At 43.0% G+C, this 21,423-nt stretch overlaps 1 protein-coding gene across 1 annotated transcript in view; it reads right to left on the reverse strand.

Annotated features, from left to right (window-relative positions):
• The window catches only part of LOC307269721 (uncharacterized protein), a 40,963-nt gene continuing 19,540 nt past the window's right edge, over positions 1–21,423 (reverse strand). Inside the window, exon 4 of the mRNA XM_080052738.1 lies at positions 1–2,373. Coding sequence (XP_079908864.1) covers positions 1,771–2,373 — 603 coding nt within the window. The 3' untranslated portion in view covers positions 1–1,770. The remainder of the gene's footprint in view (positions 2,374–21,423) is intronic.

Here is a 21,423-nt window from a genome sequence, read left to right on the forward strand (position 1 = left end):
TATAAGAATACAGAGTTTGCTTCAGGGTCATTCTAAATGTGATTAAAGAATAATTTTTCAAAAACCAAAACATCAGTTAATTTGGGTCCATGAGAAAAAGCTAGAACATCTACTTCAAAAGTCTTTTTTTGTAAATATTTTGTTTCAGATGATTCAAAATAAAAAACTATGACAAGAATAATAAAAGTGTAATTTAAATCATATCAAACCATGCTGATCTCTGTAACCTTAAACTGGGAACACACCGCACTGGCCGCGCGGCGACGTGGCGGCACGTCCACCCAAGAATCGGCGTCCAGCGAAGGGCGCTTGCGCGGCGCGTGGCCGCGCCTCATCGAAGCGCGTGAATCGAAGGCTCTGCCATTTGCGGCGCGGCCAACATGTGCGGCGAACGCAGAAGATGAAATTATTTATCTTTTTGGCGTCGCCGCGATAGCCAATCAGCATTGAGATTGCCTGGTGGTCTGCAAGACGAGGTGGGCGTATGGAGTGAGGACATTGGGCTTCCAATACATTCTGCAAATATGTGTATTTTGCATCTGTTTTGTAGCTGTTGGTTGTACTTTAGCCAAGGTAGCGCCGGTTAGCATAGTGAAACTCAGCTGTGTGCTGTTCCTGAGGATAATATGAACCCAAAGTTGACGGCAGTGTCCGTGTGGAATTCCAATAGTACAGCGAAGCACCGGTGTTGTCCTCCGTCAGCCGGCACACTTTCACTTTCAGGTAGGCTGATGTCTGCCTTTATTTTTGCAGCTGAGCACACACTGCTGTTGTTATTGTGTTTAGTATGTTGCTGAATTGCTGTTAATGTGTGTGTATTTGCGATGGGGTGCGTCTTCATGCTGTTTTAATGATATTTGTGACAGGACTGCCGCTGGTTACACAGTGAACCTACATCTGTATTTTTTGGCACAGCTGGACCATGTTATTGTTGTTGTTGCACTGTAAGTGTGACGGGTCTGATCTCGGCGTCAGCGTCAGGAATATATGGCCCAATATGATCAAGCGGCGAGCCTCTTGCGTTCACGCGGTCAACCGTCGCCCTCGATGTGGCGGCCGGCGGCCGTGAATATGGCCCGATATGACCAAGCGGCGAACCTCCTGCGTTCACGCGGCCAACCGCCGCAGGGGGCCAGTGCGGTGTGTTCCCAGCTTTACTAAGAGCGACATTTGTAAATTATTGAAAGAATTGATGCTACAGTTTAATTTGAGTTTTCAATTAGTGTTGCTGCAAGTCATTTTGAATCTGTTAAGTTCTCACCTCTATGTGAACACAAGATTTAACCCTTTAAACCACAACACATGTAATAAAAGGCAGAAAATGATTCATATTTAAACAAAACAAAAAGTTTACATCATACATATCTTAGCTTTTACATTAAATGCATCAGACATTTATGGAAACAAATACATATATTGTTCATTGCATTTGGAATATTTCAATTGGTTTGGTTCTTTTTTTCAAATGGGGATCTTTTTCCAATCTTTTATTTCGCCTTTTCAAGGAGCAGTGTGTAGAATGTATTGTCATTTTCAGGACAGACTTGGTAGAAATGGAATATAATATTCACAGGTATGTTTATATTAGTGTATAACCCCTAAATGTAGGCCGTGATTTTGGACTGCCATGATTCTGAACAAAATACAGTTCAAATTCACAAAATGTCAGAAATTCATGAATCAGATGTGATCCTGTGTTCCTTCAGTGAGTTCTTAAATCAAATCAAATGCACAGAGGAGTTCACACATCATGGTCTGATCGGTCCAGGTTTAAACACACTTGTGTTTCTTCAGGCTGGAGTTTTGGGTGAAGCTTTTCATACATTTGACGCAACAGTACGGTTTGTGTCCTGTGTGGATTAGCTCATGCCGGTAGAGGTGAGACGATGAGGAGAACCGTTTGTCACAGTGTTGACATTGGTGTGGTTTGACTCCAGTGTGGATACGCTCATGTTTCCACTGTGTGCTGGAGGAATTGAAGACTTTCCCACAATGCTGACAAGGGTAGATGTTTTCCTTTGTGTGGATGTTTCTGTGATTATTGTAATAACTTAGGAGGTTGAAACTCAGGCCACAGTCCTCACAGCTGAACGGCTTCTCTCCAGTGTGAATACGTTGGTGGCGTTTGAGGTTTCCCGAGTCAGTAAATGTTTTGTCACATTGGTCACAGCTGAATGGCTTCTCTCCGGTGTGGATACGTTGGTGGCGTTTAAGCTTTCCTGATTCGGTGAATGTTTTGCCACATTGGTCACAGCTGAACGGCTTCTCTCCGGTGTGGATTCTCTGATGAACCGTTAGGTCTGACCTCTGCCTGAACTCCTTCTTACACTGTTGACAGCAGTGAGGTTTAGGTGTATTTGTTCCTTTTTGTTTCTGTAGTGACAAACAGACATAAATACAAAGACAGAGTATGAGTGAGGCAGAGATGTGCAGTCAGGGTCAGCAGTAGGGATGGGAATCGTTAGGATTTTACAACAAATGAAAAGAAGACAAGGACTTTAATGATCAAATACATTGGATGGGGCCAGTAATCACACAGAAGGGACACTTGAAAGGAAGAGACAATGTTACCTAAAAATATAGATTTATATCAATAACAGAGTAGTATCAATGTTGTATAACAGGCTTTGACTTTTTATGGGTGCCTGTCGCTTTAAGAGCCGTTGCTGATGTTTCATAGAGCATGTGAGTTAAGTTTAGTTTCTGCCGTGTGTGTCTGAGTGAGAGCTTCATGTCAGTGTGCACCAGCAGGCGGCTCATCTTTATCTGTCTGTTTACTGTGTATAATACTCCGGGTATTAATAGTATCAATGTTGTATAACAGGCTTTGACTTTTTATGGGTGCCTGTCGCTTTAAGAGCCGTTGCTGATGTTTCATAGAGCATGTGAGTTAAGTTTAGTTTCTGCCGTGTGTGTCTGAGTGAGAGCTTCATGTCAGTGTGCACCAGCAGGCGGCTCATCTTTATCTGTCTGTTTACTGTGTATAATACTCCGGGTATTAAGTTCTTGATAAAGTGCCTGCTGCTTTGTTTTCTTTATTGTGAGTTGTCACGCATTCGTATGTGCCAATTTGATGTTGAATTTCCTTGGTTCTAATCTAAGCAGTGTTAATTTTGGCAGCAAATTCTGATTTAGTCTTAGTCTTTTGAATATCACACCATTTAGTCTTAGTCCTATTCTAGTCATCTAAAATATTTTAGTCTAAAGCTGGGAACACACCGCATTGGCCGCCTGCGGCAGTTGGCCGCGTGAATGCAGGAGGTTCGCCGCTTGGTCATTTTGGGCCATGTTCACCGCAGTCGCCGCTGCGGCCAACCGCAGCCTCATCGTAGGCAGCGGTTGGCCGCGTGACAGCAGGAGGCTCGCCGCTTAATCATATTGGGCCATATATTCCTGACGCCGACGCCGAGATCAGACCCGTCACAGACCCGGTGCAACAACAACAATAACATGGTCCAGCTGTGCCAAAAAATACAGATGTAGGTTCACTGTGTAACCAGCGGCAGTCTTGTCACAAATATCATTAAAACAGCCTGAACACGCACCCCGATCGCAAATACACACACATTAACAGCAATTCAGCAACATACTAAACACATTAACAACAGCAGTGTGTGCTCAGCAGCACAAATAAAGGCAGACATCAGCCTACCTGAAAGTGAAAGTGTGCCGGCTGACGGAGGACAACACCGGTGCTTCGCTGTACTATATGGAATTCCACACGGACACTGCCATCAACTTTGGGTTCATATTATCCTCAGGAGCAGCACACAGCTGGGTGAGTTTCACTATGCTAACCGGCGCTACCTTGGCTAAAGTACAACCAACAGCTAAACAGATGCAAAATACACATATTTGCAGAATGTATTGGAAGCCCAATGTCCTCACTCCACACGCCCACCTCGTCTTGCAGACCACCGCCACCGGGCAATCTCAACGCTGATTGGCTGTGGAGGCGCGGCGCCGTGCTCGCCGCACAAGCCTTCGATTCACGCTCCTTCGATGACACAATTTCTATGCGCCGCTAATGGCCGCGCTCCCGATTCACGCGCCTCTCAAGAGGCGCGGCCACGCGCCGCGCAAGCCCCCGCCGCCGGCCGCCGATTATTGGGTGGACGCGCGGCCACGCGCTAGTACATTGACTTTGTATGTAATCTCGCCGCACGGCCAGTGCGGTGTGTTCCCAGCTTTAGTCTAGTCTAGTCTACTAAATATAAGCAGATTTTAGTTTGACTAAATCTACAGCGGACTTCGTCGACTAAGTGTTTTTCTTCATTGAATGGTATTAAGGTTTGAATATGCAATACAGGCACAGATTTAATGGTTGTAATACAAAACATGTATTCTATTTCATTAGTAATAATCTCACATAAAATCAGTGTACCTGACTGGATAGGGGGGAGGGGGGGCTTTAAGAGCCTGTGCCCGGGGGTCCATTATCTCATGATCTGTCTATGAACCAACTGGATTCCACAATCTTTTTTCTTTTTGCGGGGAGCATGCACAAGCATTATTTATAAAAAAAATAAAATAAAAAAAATATTTTAAAAAAGTGGGGGGCCCCACACTAGGTCTTGAAACGGGCCCCGAGATCGTTAAGGCCGCCCCTGGGCAGCAGCAGCAGCAGCACGCAGTTGAGGTGCTGATACATTTGAGCAACTGCGCCTTCCTTTAAGCAACACTGCTACCGCTGTGTGTGTTCGGACTTCTTTTGCATTAAAAGCCTTTTTGATAATAAAATTAGAGGTTTTAATTGAACGCTGTCCATGCGTCGGAGTTGATTGTAACTTAAAAACAGAAACTAACGGACGGAGGCGGCAGTTTCACATGGCTCTGTGTATTCAAACTCGAGACACTGCCTACTACAAACAGATCGCGGAACTTAGCCGTTCCCCTAGACATCGTTAACGGGCAGGATATCCCTGACTATCATTTTTGTCCATCATACCGCAGAGTTTTTCAGCACTGCGGCTCACTCCACCCGCTCACACCTGCGCGGTTTCCCGTCGATTTTCACCGACACAGGGTTGCATTCGCTGCTTTGCACTGATTGGATTTCTTCCCAACTTGTCCCACAAAAAGAGTAGTTCTGATTGGATCTCTTCTCCATTCGTCCCGCCCTAACAGTTTCGTCTAGTTCCTATTCGTAGACTATAGTGTCAGTTAAATTAGTCTCAGTCTTCGTCATCACATCTGCCTTTTTATTTAGTTTTTATTTAGTTTACGTCCGTGAAAAAGGTTCGTAGACGAATATTTTTCGTCATAGTCTTAGTCTACGAAATTAACACTGAATCTAAGTTAAAGCAGCACTGTTTAGGTTGCTATGGTAGTTAATTGATAGCTTTCCATGTGAAAGGGGAATGTCCTTCCCATGCAGTGTAACCATTCTGACCTGCAGGCGGCCCAATTGCGCTTTGCCTTTATGTGTGATCTGCTCTTATACACAGTCACCAGGAGTTTGTTTATTTTGTCTGAGTGGAATATTCTGTATGTGACTCTAGGATATTTGTTTCTGTATATTATGAATGCATAGCTCAGTTTGAGTTATTTATTAAGTAACCCAAGTGTACAGTGTTATCTAGCCTCTGGTTATTTATTTATTCAAGATTCATAGAATTATGTGAGGCCTGAGCCTTATAGTGTTTTTATTTGACTGTTGTTCTAGAAACTGGTGACTCATTCCTCATATTCTAATCGACATACCATTCTTAGATGCTGTTTAACCCTAATTGAGCTAACCCTCCTTCATTACCTCTCGAAAAATATTTTGATTCCTCTTTCCATAAGAAATTATTACATGATAATAAAAGACAACAATTTCCAGAACACATTGAAGTCATTTTCAAAACCTAAAAGATGAAAAAGTTTTTTGATTTTTCCTATAGAGTTAGGATTTACTAACCGGTTACACATGTTGGGAATTCATAAGGGGTAGATTTGGTCAAAGTCAAGAATATTATTAATTTCAAGGAAATTATAATATTAAGAAAAATGGTTAATTAATGATCAATTTAATTAGTCAAGCTAATCAAATTACTTATTAATACCTACGGAGCACCACCCTTTGAAAAAGGGAACTTTGAATCAAATCAGAAAAACAGTGTCATAATGTTAAAGGGATTTATCTTGAGAATGTCAAAGTTGGTTACAATGTACATTCAAGATAATGAAGGAGTGAATATTCGAGCATAAACCTTATTTACCAGCAATTAGTGATAAACAAGACACAAATATCACAGACACTGCTTCTTAAAATCCAAATGTAAGGGTTTATTTACTTAGGCAAGTTGATTAAAACGATACACATAAGTCAATAACCATTAACTAATCTAATTTAAGAAAGCAGACATAGCACAAGCAATAATAAGAACAGTTTAGAATCAAACCCACAGGCTATAGTACATGTGTATGTACCACTGTGTGTGTCAAAAAGAAAGGGGTGGGGTGGACACCGCCCAAAGCCAAAAATGGCGGACAGCTTGTGACGTTTTCGTCACATGAAGGGGGTCACCGATGGCGACGCAATCACGTGGCGGAGACGTCCTAACTGTGACGTGTGACGTTTTCGTCACGTGAAGGGGGTCAGCGCTCGCGACCCACTCAATTTAACTTTGGAAACCACCGAAGTCAACGCTCATATGCTTAACAATCGCGACGCAAATGTAAGAATATGTGTTGGTGTGCGGATGTACAGAGTTTGAATAAAGAGAGAGAAAGAAAGAGGAGATCAAGTAAAAGCTCGCCACAGAAAATGCACAGTTAGTTGTTCACCTTGATTTATAGCCTACAGTCATTCAATCTGTGAGCGGTCTCACAAAACTGATGCTGCTTCAGAGTTATCAGAGGGGAACAGCTGTTCTGGCACGTAGCGACAATCACAACAATCAAACATCTCCCGGAAAGCGGGAGGAAAAACCACAGTGAGCAGTTAGGCAATTATTATGAAAATAATGCTGTCAGAATCACATTTAACAAGGGAAAAACGACTCGTCAGTCGGTACCTTAACCTTAAGTTAATGTATACCTAAATAGATATCTATAGCCTATTTTATAGCCCAGACAAATGCCTACTGTGAACCGTCTCCGACGGTGATGAGAAGCGATGGGTAGGATAGGATCCTGTGGTCCACACGGCAGGTTTAGAGGAGGGTCCTGCTTGTTATGCCGGTGGAGGAGCGATCTTGCTTCTTGGGGAAAGACGGGGCCCGTTGCGGTCAGCTGGCTTGCGCCGGTAGTGGCACGTCTTTTGCGGAGGCGGTGAGGCAGTTTACTGTCTGTTGCGTTCAGGGACGCTGGGCTTCTTCTCCGGCTGGTAGGGAGGAATGCGCGGCTGAGTTTCAGCAGCCGCGGTAGTATGAAGTTTCCTGGGTGAAACTTCCTTCGGATCCTGGAGGGTAAAGACTGCAGGCAAGCAGTCTGTGAGCTCAGTTTAAGTTTGCAAACACCCGCTTTGTGGATGGCTCCACTGCGAAAGGCTCAGTTTTTGGGGTGCTTGCTGGTTTTATCTTTGCAGGGTCACATGGTTGACTGGAAGATCTCAGCCAATGGGGGTACAAAACCTTATCAGGTGTGATGAAACTAGGGCTGGGTCCCTTAGTTTTATGACCCCTTGTTCTGGGGGTTTTGCCTCCAGAAAACTCAAATCCAGGCTTTATTTTACCCATGTAGGCCCCAAGAGTTCCTTATCAGGCTTTGAAAAGGGGAAGTAGGCCTCTTTTTTCCTCATAGGTTTCTATTGTACTTGTAAGCACTGCTGTAGGCACAACAGTCCCCCTGTTGTACTAAAGGATGCGTTGTTGGATGCAGCCTTTAGGACAACCCATAGGGCCGAACATGCTGAAAAAGTTCAAAGTACAACAGGTTTAAAGTTCAGAGTTCAACAGGTTTAAGGTTCACAGGCATTTGTCTAGGCAGACTTTGAGGCTATTTGTCTGGGCAGACATAAAGGCTCTATCTGGGCTGAGTACTAACTAGCTGGCTAGTTACTTTCATCAAACACAATTACTGCTTAAACCGTTGGGTGATTCTGACTTCAACCTTAAACATAACTTTGAAACACAAAAGAAAAGGGAAAAAGGAAAGAGAAAGAAAACACTCTAGCCGGAAGAAGAGAAGGGTGGATAGAGGTTATTAGCTTGCTTTAATTGAGGATTAAAGCAAGCCGATGAAGTGTGCATCACCGTGGTGATGAGTGGTGATGTGTTTTGAGGTGAATGTGTGTTTTCCCTTCCTAAAACTAAACATTCAATAAAACTTGAGTCAATAAGACTATTCTGCCTATCTACAGTCGGTAGGTGGTGGATGAGACCCACTTCTAAGGTTCAGAGATTTAGAAATTGCATTTAGCATTGCCAAGACTACATGTCAGTTGTACCTGAGAAGTTGCACAAAGTGTTTACAGCAGGCTATAGGATTTTATGAGAAGACCTAGTGAGACATGGTAGGCTGGAATTCTCTCACAGCTCAGGTGGTTACTTGAGTAAAGCTAACCTCTCTGATAAGGTCATGCATTAAATCCTGAACTACTCACACAACAGTCAATCTTCCTTTACTACTGAACTGAGTCTGTAAAGCATGCAAGGTGTATTCCTGTAATACTACTGAACTGCGTACTCCCTATCTTCGAGTGGAGGCTGCGCCCCCTTCTCCTGGAAGTGAGAAAGGTTGGTACGCGGGTGACTGTAGAAGTGTTATGTATTGGGCTACCTCGTAGGCAATCACAATACATAAGTGTCCAGACTGATAGGAAAGTTAGAATAGCAGAATCGCCGTTTGAAAGGTGATGTTCAGGTTGCAGATTTCAGTCTGCCGTGGTTTGCAGAGGGATAGCGATGTTCTGGCAGCCTTTGTGAAGGTGCTGGGGCACATCAAGCTCTTCCCTGGCCAAGAGTCAATGGGGTTGAGGGTGGTTACACCCCCTCCTACCATTGCTGGTTTGAATCTGCAACACAGGAAAACAAGAACGGAAGCAGAAGGTAGGTGGTGGGATTTACAGAGGGCTCTGTGGGCCCCCCTCCCCATGCTACCAAGGGTACCTCAGTGGTGAAAGGATGATATAACCGTTCTAGTCATGATGAGTCAGTATATGAATCTGCTTTATTAGGGTCAAAGTGTTTTGTGACACCTACAAGTGATTCTAACTGACGTTGCCTCAGATCTGGTTCTTCAAGTAGACATGGGCCCATGTCTGCTTGAAGTAACTCAGGTTACCATGGCAATGAGTGTCATTTCTTATCTGTTACAGTGAAGAAAAAGACAAGTCCAAGTGTTGCGAGCTATAAGACGTGTACTGCTCGCAGTTTAAAGTGGCCTTCAAGCCATTTGAGCCACTTGGGGCTCGGAAGTGTCCACCCCCTGAAGGGGTGTGGAAGTTGACAAGTCAAAAGGAAAAGCAGAGTCCAGGCAGCTAGACAAGGATGCACTGTCAAAGGTTTAGTCACATGGATCAGCAGGAATTACTTGCTCGCTCGGATTGGTGCACTCTTCATGCTTAGAGGCGCTGAGCTAAAAAGACAGACCTTCAATCTCAGCCAGATCAGCTGAGCTCTCTTCAGACAGGGGGGTGAGAGGAGGCGGTAAGGTGTGAACTTACAGCAAGTATGTCTGTGACTGGTTAAACCTAAAGTTGGGCATGTTCTTCATGTGCATGGGAGAGCTCTGGTAAGACCAGGGCTTCTGTTTACAGACTGGCACTGCTTTGCTGCACAGCCTAAATAATGTTAGTTAGCTGCTGGTGGAGGAAACAATTCAACCAAGCACATCCCAGGCAGAGCTTGGTCTCTGCCTAGACGGCTGGTTAACATTGGCCACTAGCTCTTCTAGTTTCTCCTCACAAGTACTAGCATCATAGCTATTTAGGTGGCAACATCCCTCATAATAGAGGGGGATGAGACCAGCGACCACCCTACCACTGACGTGGCGCTGGTTTTGGCGACACGCGGCTGCAGCAGTTTGTTTGTTTGTTTGGCTGTGTTTTAGCGTTTTTGTGTTCGTTTGAGTGTTTTTTAAGTAACTGATTCTTGTATGAGAACTATGGCATCGGGTAATCAGTCCGGTTTGGGGGGCCTGATCTTCTTTTTAATGCTTTTATGCCACCTTCTACTCGGAGTATGTGTGAGTGTGGAACCTCACCCTTACAGCCGTGAATTTTTTCTTCTTCTCCGTGATTCCGGGATGGGCTTCGTGGATCCCTTGGCAGCTTTCCCTCCAGAGATTGTTCGGCTGAATCCCGCCACGGAAAACCGGAGCTGGTCGTCCGGGCCGAGGCGTGCGAGGAAAAGGGGGAAACGCGGAGGACTGCGGCAGAGGCTCAGGCGGCAAGGCCACCGTTGGATTCCACTGCCTACTGTCATCCTTGCTAACGTTCAGTCGCTCCGGAACAAAGTGGACGAGCTTCAGGGTAACGTCAAGTATCTGGCAGAGTACAGAGACGCATGTGTGCTGGCCCTCACGGAGACCTGGCTGAAGGAGCACGATCCACAGTCGGAGATGGAGGTTGACAGATTCGGAGTTCCCTTTCGCCTTGACAGAGACCCCGCAGTGACCGGTAAGTCACTTGGCGGTGGTGTGTGTCTGTACGTCAATAAAAACTGGTGTAATACAGTGATTGTCAGGGAGGCACTGTGCACCAAAGACATCGAACTCCTGTCCGTATCCATGCGACCGTTTTATCTCCCCAGAAAATTTCCTCAGCTATTTGTCACAGTGGTCTATATTCACCCAAAGGCTAACTCTGATGTAGCCACTCAGGTGATGCTAAAAACAGTTTGGCGGCTACAGGGGTTAGCGCCGGATGCACCTCACCTTATTCTTGGTGATTTTAACCACTGCAAACCCTCTAAGTCACTCGGTAACTTTTATCAATATGTGACAGGTCACACTCGACATGGCAAGTGCTTGGACCTTTGTTTTGGATCCGTGAAAGGGGCGTATAAGTCCTTCATCAGAGCGCCACTCGGCATGTCCGATCACAACTCTGTTTATTTAGTTCCGTCCTACAAATCCGTCCTGAAGCGGAACAAGCCCGAGAAAAGATTGGTTCCGGTCTGGTCGGAGGAATCAATCCACTGCCTGCAGGAGTGCTTCCATAACACAGACTGGGACTTGTTCATAAATGTTTGTGATGATATTGATGAGCTCACTGATGTTGTTTCATCTTATATTTGGTTTTGTGAGGAATCCATCATTCCGAAAAAAGAAATTTTCTTCTACCCCAATAATAAGCCGTGGGTGTCAAAAAGTGTGAAATTAATTATTAACCAAAGGAACATCTGCTTCACACAGGGTGACACGGTCAAATACAGGGATCTTCATAAGCAATTGAAAAGGGAACTTAAACTGGCCCGGTACAGATATAAGGACAAGGTAGAGAGCATGCTGAAGGCTGGCAGCTCTCGTCCTGCATGGGAGGGGGTTAAGTCCATGATGAGGATGCAACCCAAAAGGAGTCATGTGACTATGAATGGAAGATCTGACCTGGCACTTTCAAATGAACTGAACACTTTTTATAACCGTTTTAACAACTGCAATTTTAGTGAGGAATTGTCAGTTTTTAAAAATGTTGCCTCTTCACCTAAAAGTGTTGCTGACAAGAGGCAAGTACTTAAACTCTTTCGGGGTGTGAAAGAAAGGAAAAGCCCTGGGCCGGATGGCATTGGAGGGCGAGTCCTTAAGAACTGTGCTCACCAGCTGGCAGACATTTTTACTTTTATATTTTCATTGTCCCTCCAGCTCCATAAAGTCCCCTCAATCTGGAAGGATTCCATCATTGTCCCAGTTCCCAAATCCGCATCCCCTAAATCATTGAATGATTTTAGACCCGTGGCATTAACTTCTTTGGTCATGAAGACATTTGAGCGAATTGTCAAAGGAACACTTCTGACCTGTGTCAAAGACAACCTGGACCCTCTACAGTTTGCTTACAGGTCAGATAGAGGTGTTGACGACGCATTAGCCACCCTTCTGAATCTTGTCCTGACTCACCTAGAGGGAGCCAAAACCTTCGCTCGTCTTTTATTTGTTGATTTTTCATCTGCTTTTAACTGTATACAGCCACACATTTTAGCAGAAAGATTGCGGGACTTCCATAGCATGGATCCTGGTCTAATAGCCTGGCTAATGGACTTTTTAACAGACAGACCACAACGTGTGAGGGTCAACGGTGTCATGTCTAACACTGTCATCTCCTCCACTGGATCACCTCAGGGCTGTGTCCTTTCACCATTGTTGTTTGTTTTATACACAAATGAATGTTTTAGTCAGCATACAGGGCGTCATATTTTAAAATTTTCTGATGATTCAGTAATCGTGTCCTTGTTAAGTAATGACGACCCTGTCCATGGTCCTGTTGTGAGGGAATTCATTGACTGGTGCTCTTCATCTTTTATGTGCATCAACGTGTCAAAAACAAAGGAAATGCTGATTGATTTCCGAAAAAATCAGTCGGTCATCTCTCCTCTGGTCATTGAGGACCAAGCCGTTGAGCTGGTCCATAACTATAAATATCTTGGCACAAACATTGACGATAAGTTATGCTTTGACTTCCATGTAGATGCTGTTTGTAAGAAGGCACACCAACGCATGTACTTTTATAGGAAACTGCAGAGTTTTAATGTTGACAGCACCTTCATGAAAATGTTTTATTCTTGTTTTATCGAATCAGTCCTGACCTTCTCTTTTATTTGTTGGTATGGCCTACTGACCATCAAGAATAAGAGCAGATTGCGGGGTATAGTGAGAGTGTGCAGCAAAATTGCAGGAATGAACCTTAACGACCTCACTGAACTGCACATCCTTCGAACCCTCGGTAAAGCCCGCTCACTCCTTTCTGACCAGAGCCACCCTTTGGCCGGCCAGTTTGTGTTGCTCCCGTCGGGCCGCAGGTACATCCTGCCAAGATGCAGGACAAACAGACTGAAGAACTCCTTTGTCCCTGCTGCCATAGGTCTCCTAAACAAGTCTTAACTATCTGTATGTCTGTTCGATCTATTTATTGCTGACTTGTCGTCTGTGCTTTATGTTTTTGTGAGTATTGTTTGTTGTTTTTACTGCTGCTGGCTGCAAAGCAATTTGCCCCTCGGGGATAATAAAGATACTTGAACCTTGAACCTTGAACCTTGAACCCCCTGACGGGCTGTGTCGACTGACTCAATGGGAACTTCCACTCCAAGCTCACATAGGTTATGGCTACTCATTTTGCTGGCCTAGCAGAGCAGCCCCTAGTGACTTATCACTTAACATGATGCAATCTGTCAAATTGAAAGGAAGAGCAGGTGAAAATTCAACCTGTAATGTGACCGTGGTCCTTATCACCCGAGGTGATGCAGCAGTTCAGTAAACTGAACTGGATTCACAGGTGACCGGTTCACCATGTGATATAACACTTAGCTCTTGCTACTTAATAAGTGGCGAATCTGTTAAAACACTGAATATATAGCGCAGGCTTTCCCATGCGGCTTACAAGCTCAGATGTACACAACAGGCATTCGACAGGTGACTAGCTTCACCTTGCGAGAATAGCGTTTAGCTCTTACCACTGATAGTGGCGCATCCGTTAAAACACTGACTAAATTGCGCAGGCTTTAACCGTGCGGCTTACAAGCTCGAATGTCCAACTACTCCTTTATACATACAGCTAATCCTTGTCAGGGTGGATAGTGAAGTATACTTGGTGAATAGTTCTGTGTTTTGAAAGCAGTCTCAGTTCAATCAATCTCAAATAATCCCTGCTAACTACTAGCATCCACTGAGGCAATTCTCAAACTAAAACTGTATATATGCTTGGCAGAAAAATTCAAATTAAATTAAATTTGGAAAAATATTTAAAGAATTATTTTCCCCAATCAATTAAGTTTCATCTATTGGATAACAAATTAAATTTGGACAAAAATAAAGATACTCTGGTTCAAATCAATTTACCTAATAGATCTGGAAAAAAAATATTAACTTTGGAAAAAAAACATAAAAATATTTTTTATTTCAAATTAATTGAATTCAATAAATCCATAAAAATGGAAAAACTGAATTTGGAATGAATATAATTATTCTATTTCAAATCAACTCTATTGCCTAACACCAAAAATCGAAAAAATTTAATTTGGAAAAATAAAATAAAAATACATTTCTCAAAACAATTACATTTTTAAGGTCAGGATTATTGTGCATTAATATCACACTAATGCTGGTATCTGAAGGCCTTCACACGGGGGCAACAAATGTTGGGAATTCATAAGGGGTAGATTTGGTCAAAGTCAAGAATATTATTAATTTCAAGGAAATTATAATATTAAGAAAAATTGTTAATTAATGATCAATTTAATTAGTCAAGCTAATCAAATTACTTATTAAAACCTACGGAGCACCACCCTTTGAAAAAGGGAACTTTGAATCAAATCAGAAAAACAGTCTCATAATGTTAAAGGGATTCATCTTGAGAATGTCAAAGTTGGTTACAATGTACATTTAAGATAATGAAGGAGTGAATATTCGAGCATAGACCTTATTTACCAGCAATTAGTGAAATACAAGACACAAATATCACAGACACTGCTTCTTAAAATCCAAATGTAAGGGTTTATTTACTTAGGCAAGTTGATTAAAACGATACACATAAGTCAATAGACCCCTTTTCTGTTTATCAACACGGCGGATGCGCGCGCTGCATAGCTGCAGAAAGAAAATTTTTTGGCTGGTTGCCATGGTTACCCGTTTGGTTGTATTGCAGTTGCGGTGTTTCTTTATAGGTCCATGGTGCTAAATAGCGATGTTGTCAGCTTACTAAAAACAGTTTATCAGCGAGTGATAACATTGGTTATGCGGAAACATTAACACTATTGAACGAGATACGTCTTAATGACCCATACGCGTTGCTGGCAGTTGAGTAGATAAATGATGAGGAGAAATGGCCCCGACGACTTCCGTGGCCGGACTGCTGTTGGAGAGTGACAGTAAAGACCGGCAGACAGATAGACAGAGAGAGGCAGAGATGCCTTTATTTCATAATTTAGCTTTTTGATTTAAAAGTGATCATAACTAGCCGTGATCATCTGTTTTTAGACTGACTCCTGCTTTCGGGGCCGTTGGGCTCACGAGCCGACCAGCTTATCAGACCAACGTTTGAGACGGAGATGAAAAGGAAAGTGAAACTTATGGTGGAGCAGTTAAATAGTTAAATGAATAAATATTATAACCAAACACAATAATGTGTTGTGTTATCTGCTTTAGTAGCCTACAGTAGGCTAGCACATGTCGACCCCACTCGGTTTTCGTTTATTGATTCTTCCTAAATGGTATGATTTAGCCTACTTACCGGCTACACGTGCAAACCCCTACTGCCTAGTCAAACCATAGAGTCAAACACAAGGGAAGAGGACGGAGATGTATAACGTCTGGGTCATTGTAAATAAGCCTCCATTGCTTTCCATTGCTATAGCCTCGTCTCCGGTCACTGTCCTTATTGTAAACATTTCACAACTCATGTATGTAATTATACAGCGGTGCATTTGGGCATTTACTAGCTTTATCACCATTCAAACTAAAAATAAACGGTTTGTGCATCCAACAGCACAACAAAACATGATTGTGGCTCGTCTCGCTTTGGTCTCTTTCTGCAACTGACATGCGCAGTTGAGCGGGGAGTGACGCTGTGTGACGTAGACTGATAAGGGGTCTATAACCATTAACTAATCTAATTTAAGAAAGCAGACATAGCACAAGCAATAATAAGAACAGTTTAGAATCAAACCCACAGGCTATAGTACATGTGTATGTACCACTGTGTGTGTGTGTGTGTGTCAAAAAGAAAGGGGGGGGTGGACACCGCCCAAAGCCAAAAATGGCGGACAGCTTGTAACGTTTTCGTCGCGTGAAGGGGGTCACCGATGGCGACGCAATCACGTGGCGGAGACGTCCTAACTGTGACGTGTGACGTTAAAGTCACGTGAAGGGGGTCAGCGCTCGCGACCCACTCAATTTAACTTTGGAAACCACCGAAGTCAACGCTCATATGCTTAACAATCGCGACGCGAATGTAAGAATATGTGTTGGTGTGCGGATGTACAGAGATTGAATAAAGAGAGAGAAAGAAAGAGGAGATCAAGTAAAAGCTCGCCACAGAAAATGCAGTTAGTTGTTCACCTTGATTTATAGCCTACAGTCATTAAATCTGTGAGTGGTCTCACAAAACTGATGCTGCTTCAGAGTTATCAGAGGGGAACAGCTGTTCTGGCACGTAGCGACAATCACAACAATCAAACATCTCCCGGAAAGCGGGAGGAAAAACCACAGTGAGCAGTTAGGCAATTATTATGAAAACAATGCTGTCAGAATCACATTTAACAAGGGAAAAACGACTCGTCAGTCGGTACCTTAACCTTAAGTTAATGTATACCTAAATAGATATCTATAGCCTATTTTATAGCCCAGACAAATGCCTACTGTGAACCGTCTCCGACGGTGATGAGAAGCGATGGGTAGGATAGGATCCTGTGGTCCACACGGCAGGTTTAGAGGAGGGTCCTGCTTGTTATGCCGGTGGAGGAGCGATCTTGCTTCTTAGGGAAAGACGGGGCCCGTTGCGGTCAGCTGGCTTGCGCCGGTAGTGGCACGTCTTTTGCGGAGGCGGTGAGGCAGTTTACTGTCTGTTGCGTTTAAGTTTGCAAACACCCGCTTTGTGGATGGCTCCACTGCGAAAGGCTCAGTTTTTGGGGTGCTTGCTGGTTTTATCATTGCAGGGTCACATGGTTGACTGGAAGATGTCAGCCAATGGGGGTACAAAACCTTATCAGGTGTGATGAAACTAGGGCTGGGTCCCTTAGTTTTATGACCCCTTGTTCTGGGGGTTTTGCTTCCAGAAAACTCAAATTCAGGCTTTATTTTACCCATGTAGGCCCCAAGAGTTCCTTATCAGGCTTTGAAAAGGGGAAGTAGGCCTCTTTTTTCCTCATAGGTTTCTATTGTACTTTTAAGCACTGCTGTAGGCACAACACACATATCATTTAGTGGCCTGTAGAGTAGACCCCAGGAGTCAGTTAATTTGTTAGTTGAGTCTAAGTGAACATTTAAAGATGTTAAACACACTTTACCTAATAGTTTACTGCCTTTATAAAGTAAATGTAATGTCCACAACTTATACTTTAAGGGCCGGGGTCCTCCTAACGCCTTTTTCGCGCACAAGCGTCATTTTTCATTTTTTCATTTCATTTAACTTTTATTTATCCTCGAGAGACCAATTGAGGGGTGACCCTCATTTTCAATGACGTCGAGTCAAAACAAATTCAAAACAACAATACAAACAAAATATTCAATGCAAAAACATCAAATACACAACAAGTGAAGAGAAGAAAAAACAAAACGATTGAAACATTTACAGAGTGGGGAAGAGAGGCAGCAATTAAAAGGCATACAGTACAATATAGTCTAATTAAAACAGTTACAAGTAGAGTTTGGCAGATCCAAGATAGTCTGTTTAAATTGGCCAAAGGATATGAATGTATTTAGTTTAATTTTTAGCTGTAAGTTGTTCCAGGAGTCAGGTGCACTGAAGCTAAAAGCTGTCTTTCCCAGCTCAGACCGGGCTTGTGGGACATAAAGCATAAGCATGTCAGTGGAGCGGGTCTGATAAAGCCCATCTGAAACAAGCAGCATTTCTGTTAAATAACGAGGAAGCTTCCCAGTCAAGGCTTTGTAAATAAAAACATGCCAATGTGCATCACGTCTCTCTTTAAGGGAGGGCCACCCAACCTTCTCATATAAAAGACAATGGTGTGTGTCATAAGCATCTCCTGTGATGAACCTTAAAGCAGAGTGAAAAACTGAGTCTAGGAGTTTTAGACATGAATGTGATGCATGCCGGTAGACCACATCACCGTAATCAAGGACAGACATAAAAACTGCCTCAATAATCCTTTTCCTACTGAACAACGGGAAGGTGGCTTTATTCCTATAAAAATATCCAATCTTTTGTCGCAGACGACAGACAAGATTTTTTATATGAAATGTAAAAGAGAGTTTTTCATCTATCCAGATGCCAAGATATTTATATTCAGTGACTCTTTCAATATGAGATCCATTATTTGTGTGAATAATAAGATCATTAAAATGTATAGTTTTTGCTCTGGAGAAACACATATATTTGGTTTTGTCTGTATTAAGAACAAGCCTGAGGTCCACTAGACAGTCCTGCAGGGTGTTAAAAGAGCTTTGTAGGTTCTCAATAGATTGGTGCACCGAATCGGAAATGCAATACAGTACTGTGTCGTCAGCGTATAGATGGGCGTGACAGTTTTTTAGCGATGAAACAATGTTGTTTATATAAATTGTGAAAAGAACTGGACCTAAAATTGAGCCCTGATTGATTCCCAATGAGAGGCGAGCGTCTCGGAAAAAAGCTGCAGTGCCCAGCTTCCTTTTCCCCGAGCGTTTCACCCTTTTAGTGCTGCAGCTTCAAGCGTTTAGAGTTGAAAAAGGCTCAACTTTTCAGAAAAGAGTCGGGGTTGTCATCTGCGTTTTTATCAACGGGCCAACAAGAGAGTAGATCATCGGGACTCCTTGGCAACCCAGAAGATGGAAGAGAAACGTATTTTGCCTAAACAGTGAAACCAGTGTTGCCTGACAGTGCCAGTGGACAAGATGACAAACAGCTTTTTCCTCCGCTGCTCACAGCGTTTTCTCTCTCGCCCCGAAAAAAACGCAAATTGGACACAGGCCCTAACTGAAAGATTATATATGAAGAACAAACTGAGCGAGCTGGGCAAGAATACAGCTCCAAATGATTCAGAATACAATTACTTTCTTCAAACTCGACCAAATTCCTGAGATTCCCAAAATGAAAGATTATATTCTAGACCTGACATGAAGAACTGAGGCTGAGTAGGTGCACAGTGTTTTCCGTTAGCGCCGGCCGGCCGTGCGTGAAAGCATTTCCAGCCGGCTGCTCTTACACCTCTACTCCACCAGAAAAACAAACATTACTCTTTCTCTTTCCATTTGCCTCTGTCGCATAAATGTTAAACTGAATTCTCATCTTATACTGTTCAATAAAGTCAGTTTAACTGAGGGAGTTCAAGATCTAAGAAGACCCCCACCCTCGCGTCTCTGAATAATCTGCCTGCTCCACGCTGTGGTGTGTGTGTGTGTGTGTCAGCGGTGCACAAACACAAGCATGCACTCGCGGTGCATCACTCACGGTGGACGAGCGTTTCGGTGAAATACGCTAAAAACGTGAGGACCAGAGTTGACATGAAATACGCTCGTTGTAACTGCAAGTAAGTGAAATAAAACATACGTTGTAAGCCCAATATTGTCAAATCAGTAGGCTACACCTGTTCAACCTGCATTAAACGTGAACACGCAATATTTTAATCTCTTATGTCGGCCCAGAGAAGAACAGCACGCTAGCTCAGCAGTTAACAAGCTAAATAAATCAAGCTGTCTGTCTTTGCCATGAATCATAAAATAATACATACTTGTATAGCGCTGCTAACTGAGACTAGTGTTAGCAGCCCCTCCTCCCTATAGCAGGATACAGACAGAGGAGAGGAGGAATACTGAACCATGTTTTTCATTCTTTTAAACTTTCCTCAGTATTCTGATGACAGAAATAAACTATGATTTAATCTATTGAGACATTGAGTGTATTTAAAAACATTTAGAAGAAATTATTTTACATTTATAAGATAGAAAGATCACAACTTTGTGGATGTTTATTTGCATAATATTCTATTTTATATTAATATTTTTATGGAAAATCCATGTCTTTCTTCAATAGCTTCTTATTCATCCAACCCAGTGTTATCCGACCCCAAATTATTCCAAAAATGAGTAGGCCTACAACACAGGAAACAGTTGTTCATGCAAAATTCCTCATATTTAAATTCTTAATTTTCCTCTCAAAGTGCACCAGGTTCATAGCCGACCGACCACGGCAAAAGTTTAATTTATCAGTTAATTAAGTCCAGGGCTCCAGACAACATTTAAGGGGCGCAAGCAGAACATTTAGGGGGACACATTAAATGGAGCTGGAACGCATCTATTCACATTTTTCCCAATTTTAACTTTATTAGGCCTACTGATATTGTATTTCCAGCATGTTTTGGACCACACTGACAACAGATGATACAGTTCATTGTGTTTTTGATTTGGCATCACCATGTGAAATCCTTCAGACATTCCTTTAGTAAAAGGCCATTTTCACGACAACCTCTTCTACATCTGAGCCCTCTTATTGTTCCTCCTCTATCTCTGCTGACTCCTCTGTAAGGAAAATTGTTATTGACCCAAAAGTAACTAGTAGTAGCTAGATGACATAATCAGCTAATTTGCATAATATGCTATTCTGAAAGAGGCAAAATGAATAGAAAATGCTGACCAGGTAGTTAACAAATTAACTAGGCCTATTTACATATTTACAAATTCACTTTACAAACTTTCTTTGTTGCCATATAACAACAAGATTAGCTTTGTTATAGATATGCAGTGGCCTATTGAATGTGGACCTATAAAACAATGTACATGTTTAAAAGCGTGCACAGAGCGGACACAGTGCTGTCTGTCTGCTAGCTGCTGCAGGTGGTGGGGGAAGCTATCAGACTGGCCGTGTGAGTGAGTGCTGTCAGCGATGATGAGGGGTATACAGCCGTTGCTACTCTGCTCTGGTGACCACATTTTTTTTTTAAGTTGTGTAGTGGGAAATATTGCATATGACATATCTCTGAACTCATATATTGAAATGCTTACTTAACCATTGTTTTATATAGACTTATAAGTGTAATTGGATATACTGCATGTTTGTTTGTGACTGAAACTGAGATGTAGATTGCCCAAACCACCACTCGGACAGCCACGCCTATGTTTAACTTATTCACAATTACTCCTATTGTCCTATGCCCAAACTCCTCCCATGGTTAAGTAGGTACATTAGAACTGTCTGCCTCTCTACCTGTCTCCCCTTTCGAACCATTGTTAGACGCCTCCCCCCCTGGGGGGCAAATGTTCCTTAAATACATGGCGTTTTAAGGAAGAAGTGGTCACTTCTTGTAACATACTTACGTGTGTTGGAACCGGTGACCTCTCCGCGGAGAATTCTTGCTATTCTTGATTGAAAATAAACCTGATGCTATACACTATATCACCGTTTGCTTGACTTTTCTTACCACAGTAATTGGCGAGTTAATTCCAGGAAGGAGAACACCGGCAGAGGGTCCACGGGGCCGGACAACAGACTGCAAGAAGATTGGTCACCTTTTTCTCAAGCCCTTCCATTTCGGGACAGAGAGGACCTCTGTTGGCCGTCCCGTGGGGAAACTCTGTCATCTCCTCCGAATCGGTATGTGAGAATATGTTTTGTTTTAAAGCAACAACAATTGGGTTAAAGGATTACTTCTAAGGACATCTCTGTAGGAATTTTTACACTACAGTCGGAGCGAA

The sequence above is a fragment of the Ammodytes marinus genome (genome assembly GCF_949987685.1).
Source record: "Ammodytes marinus genome assembly, chromosome: 24".
In the NCBI taxonomy this organism is placed as follows: domain Eukaryota; kingdom Metazoa; phylum Chordata; class Actinopteri; order Uranoscopiformes; family Ammodytidae; genus Ammodytes; species Ammodytes marinus.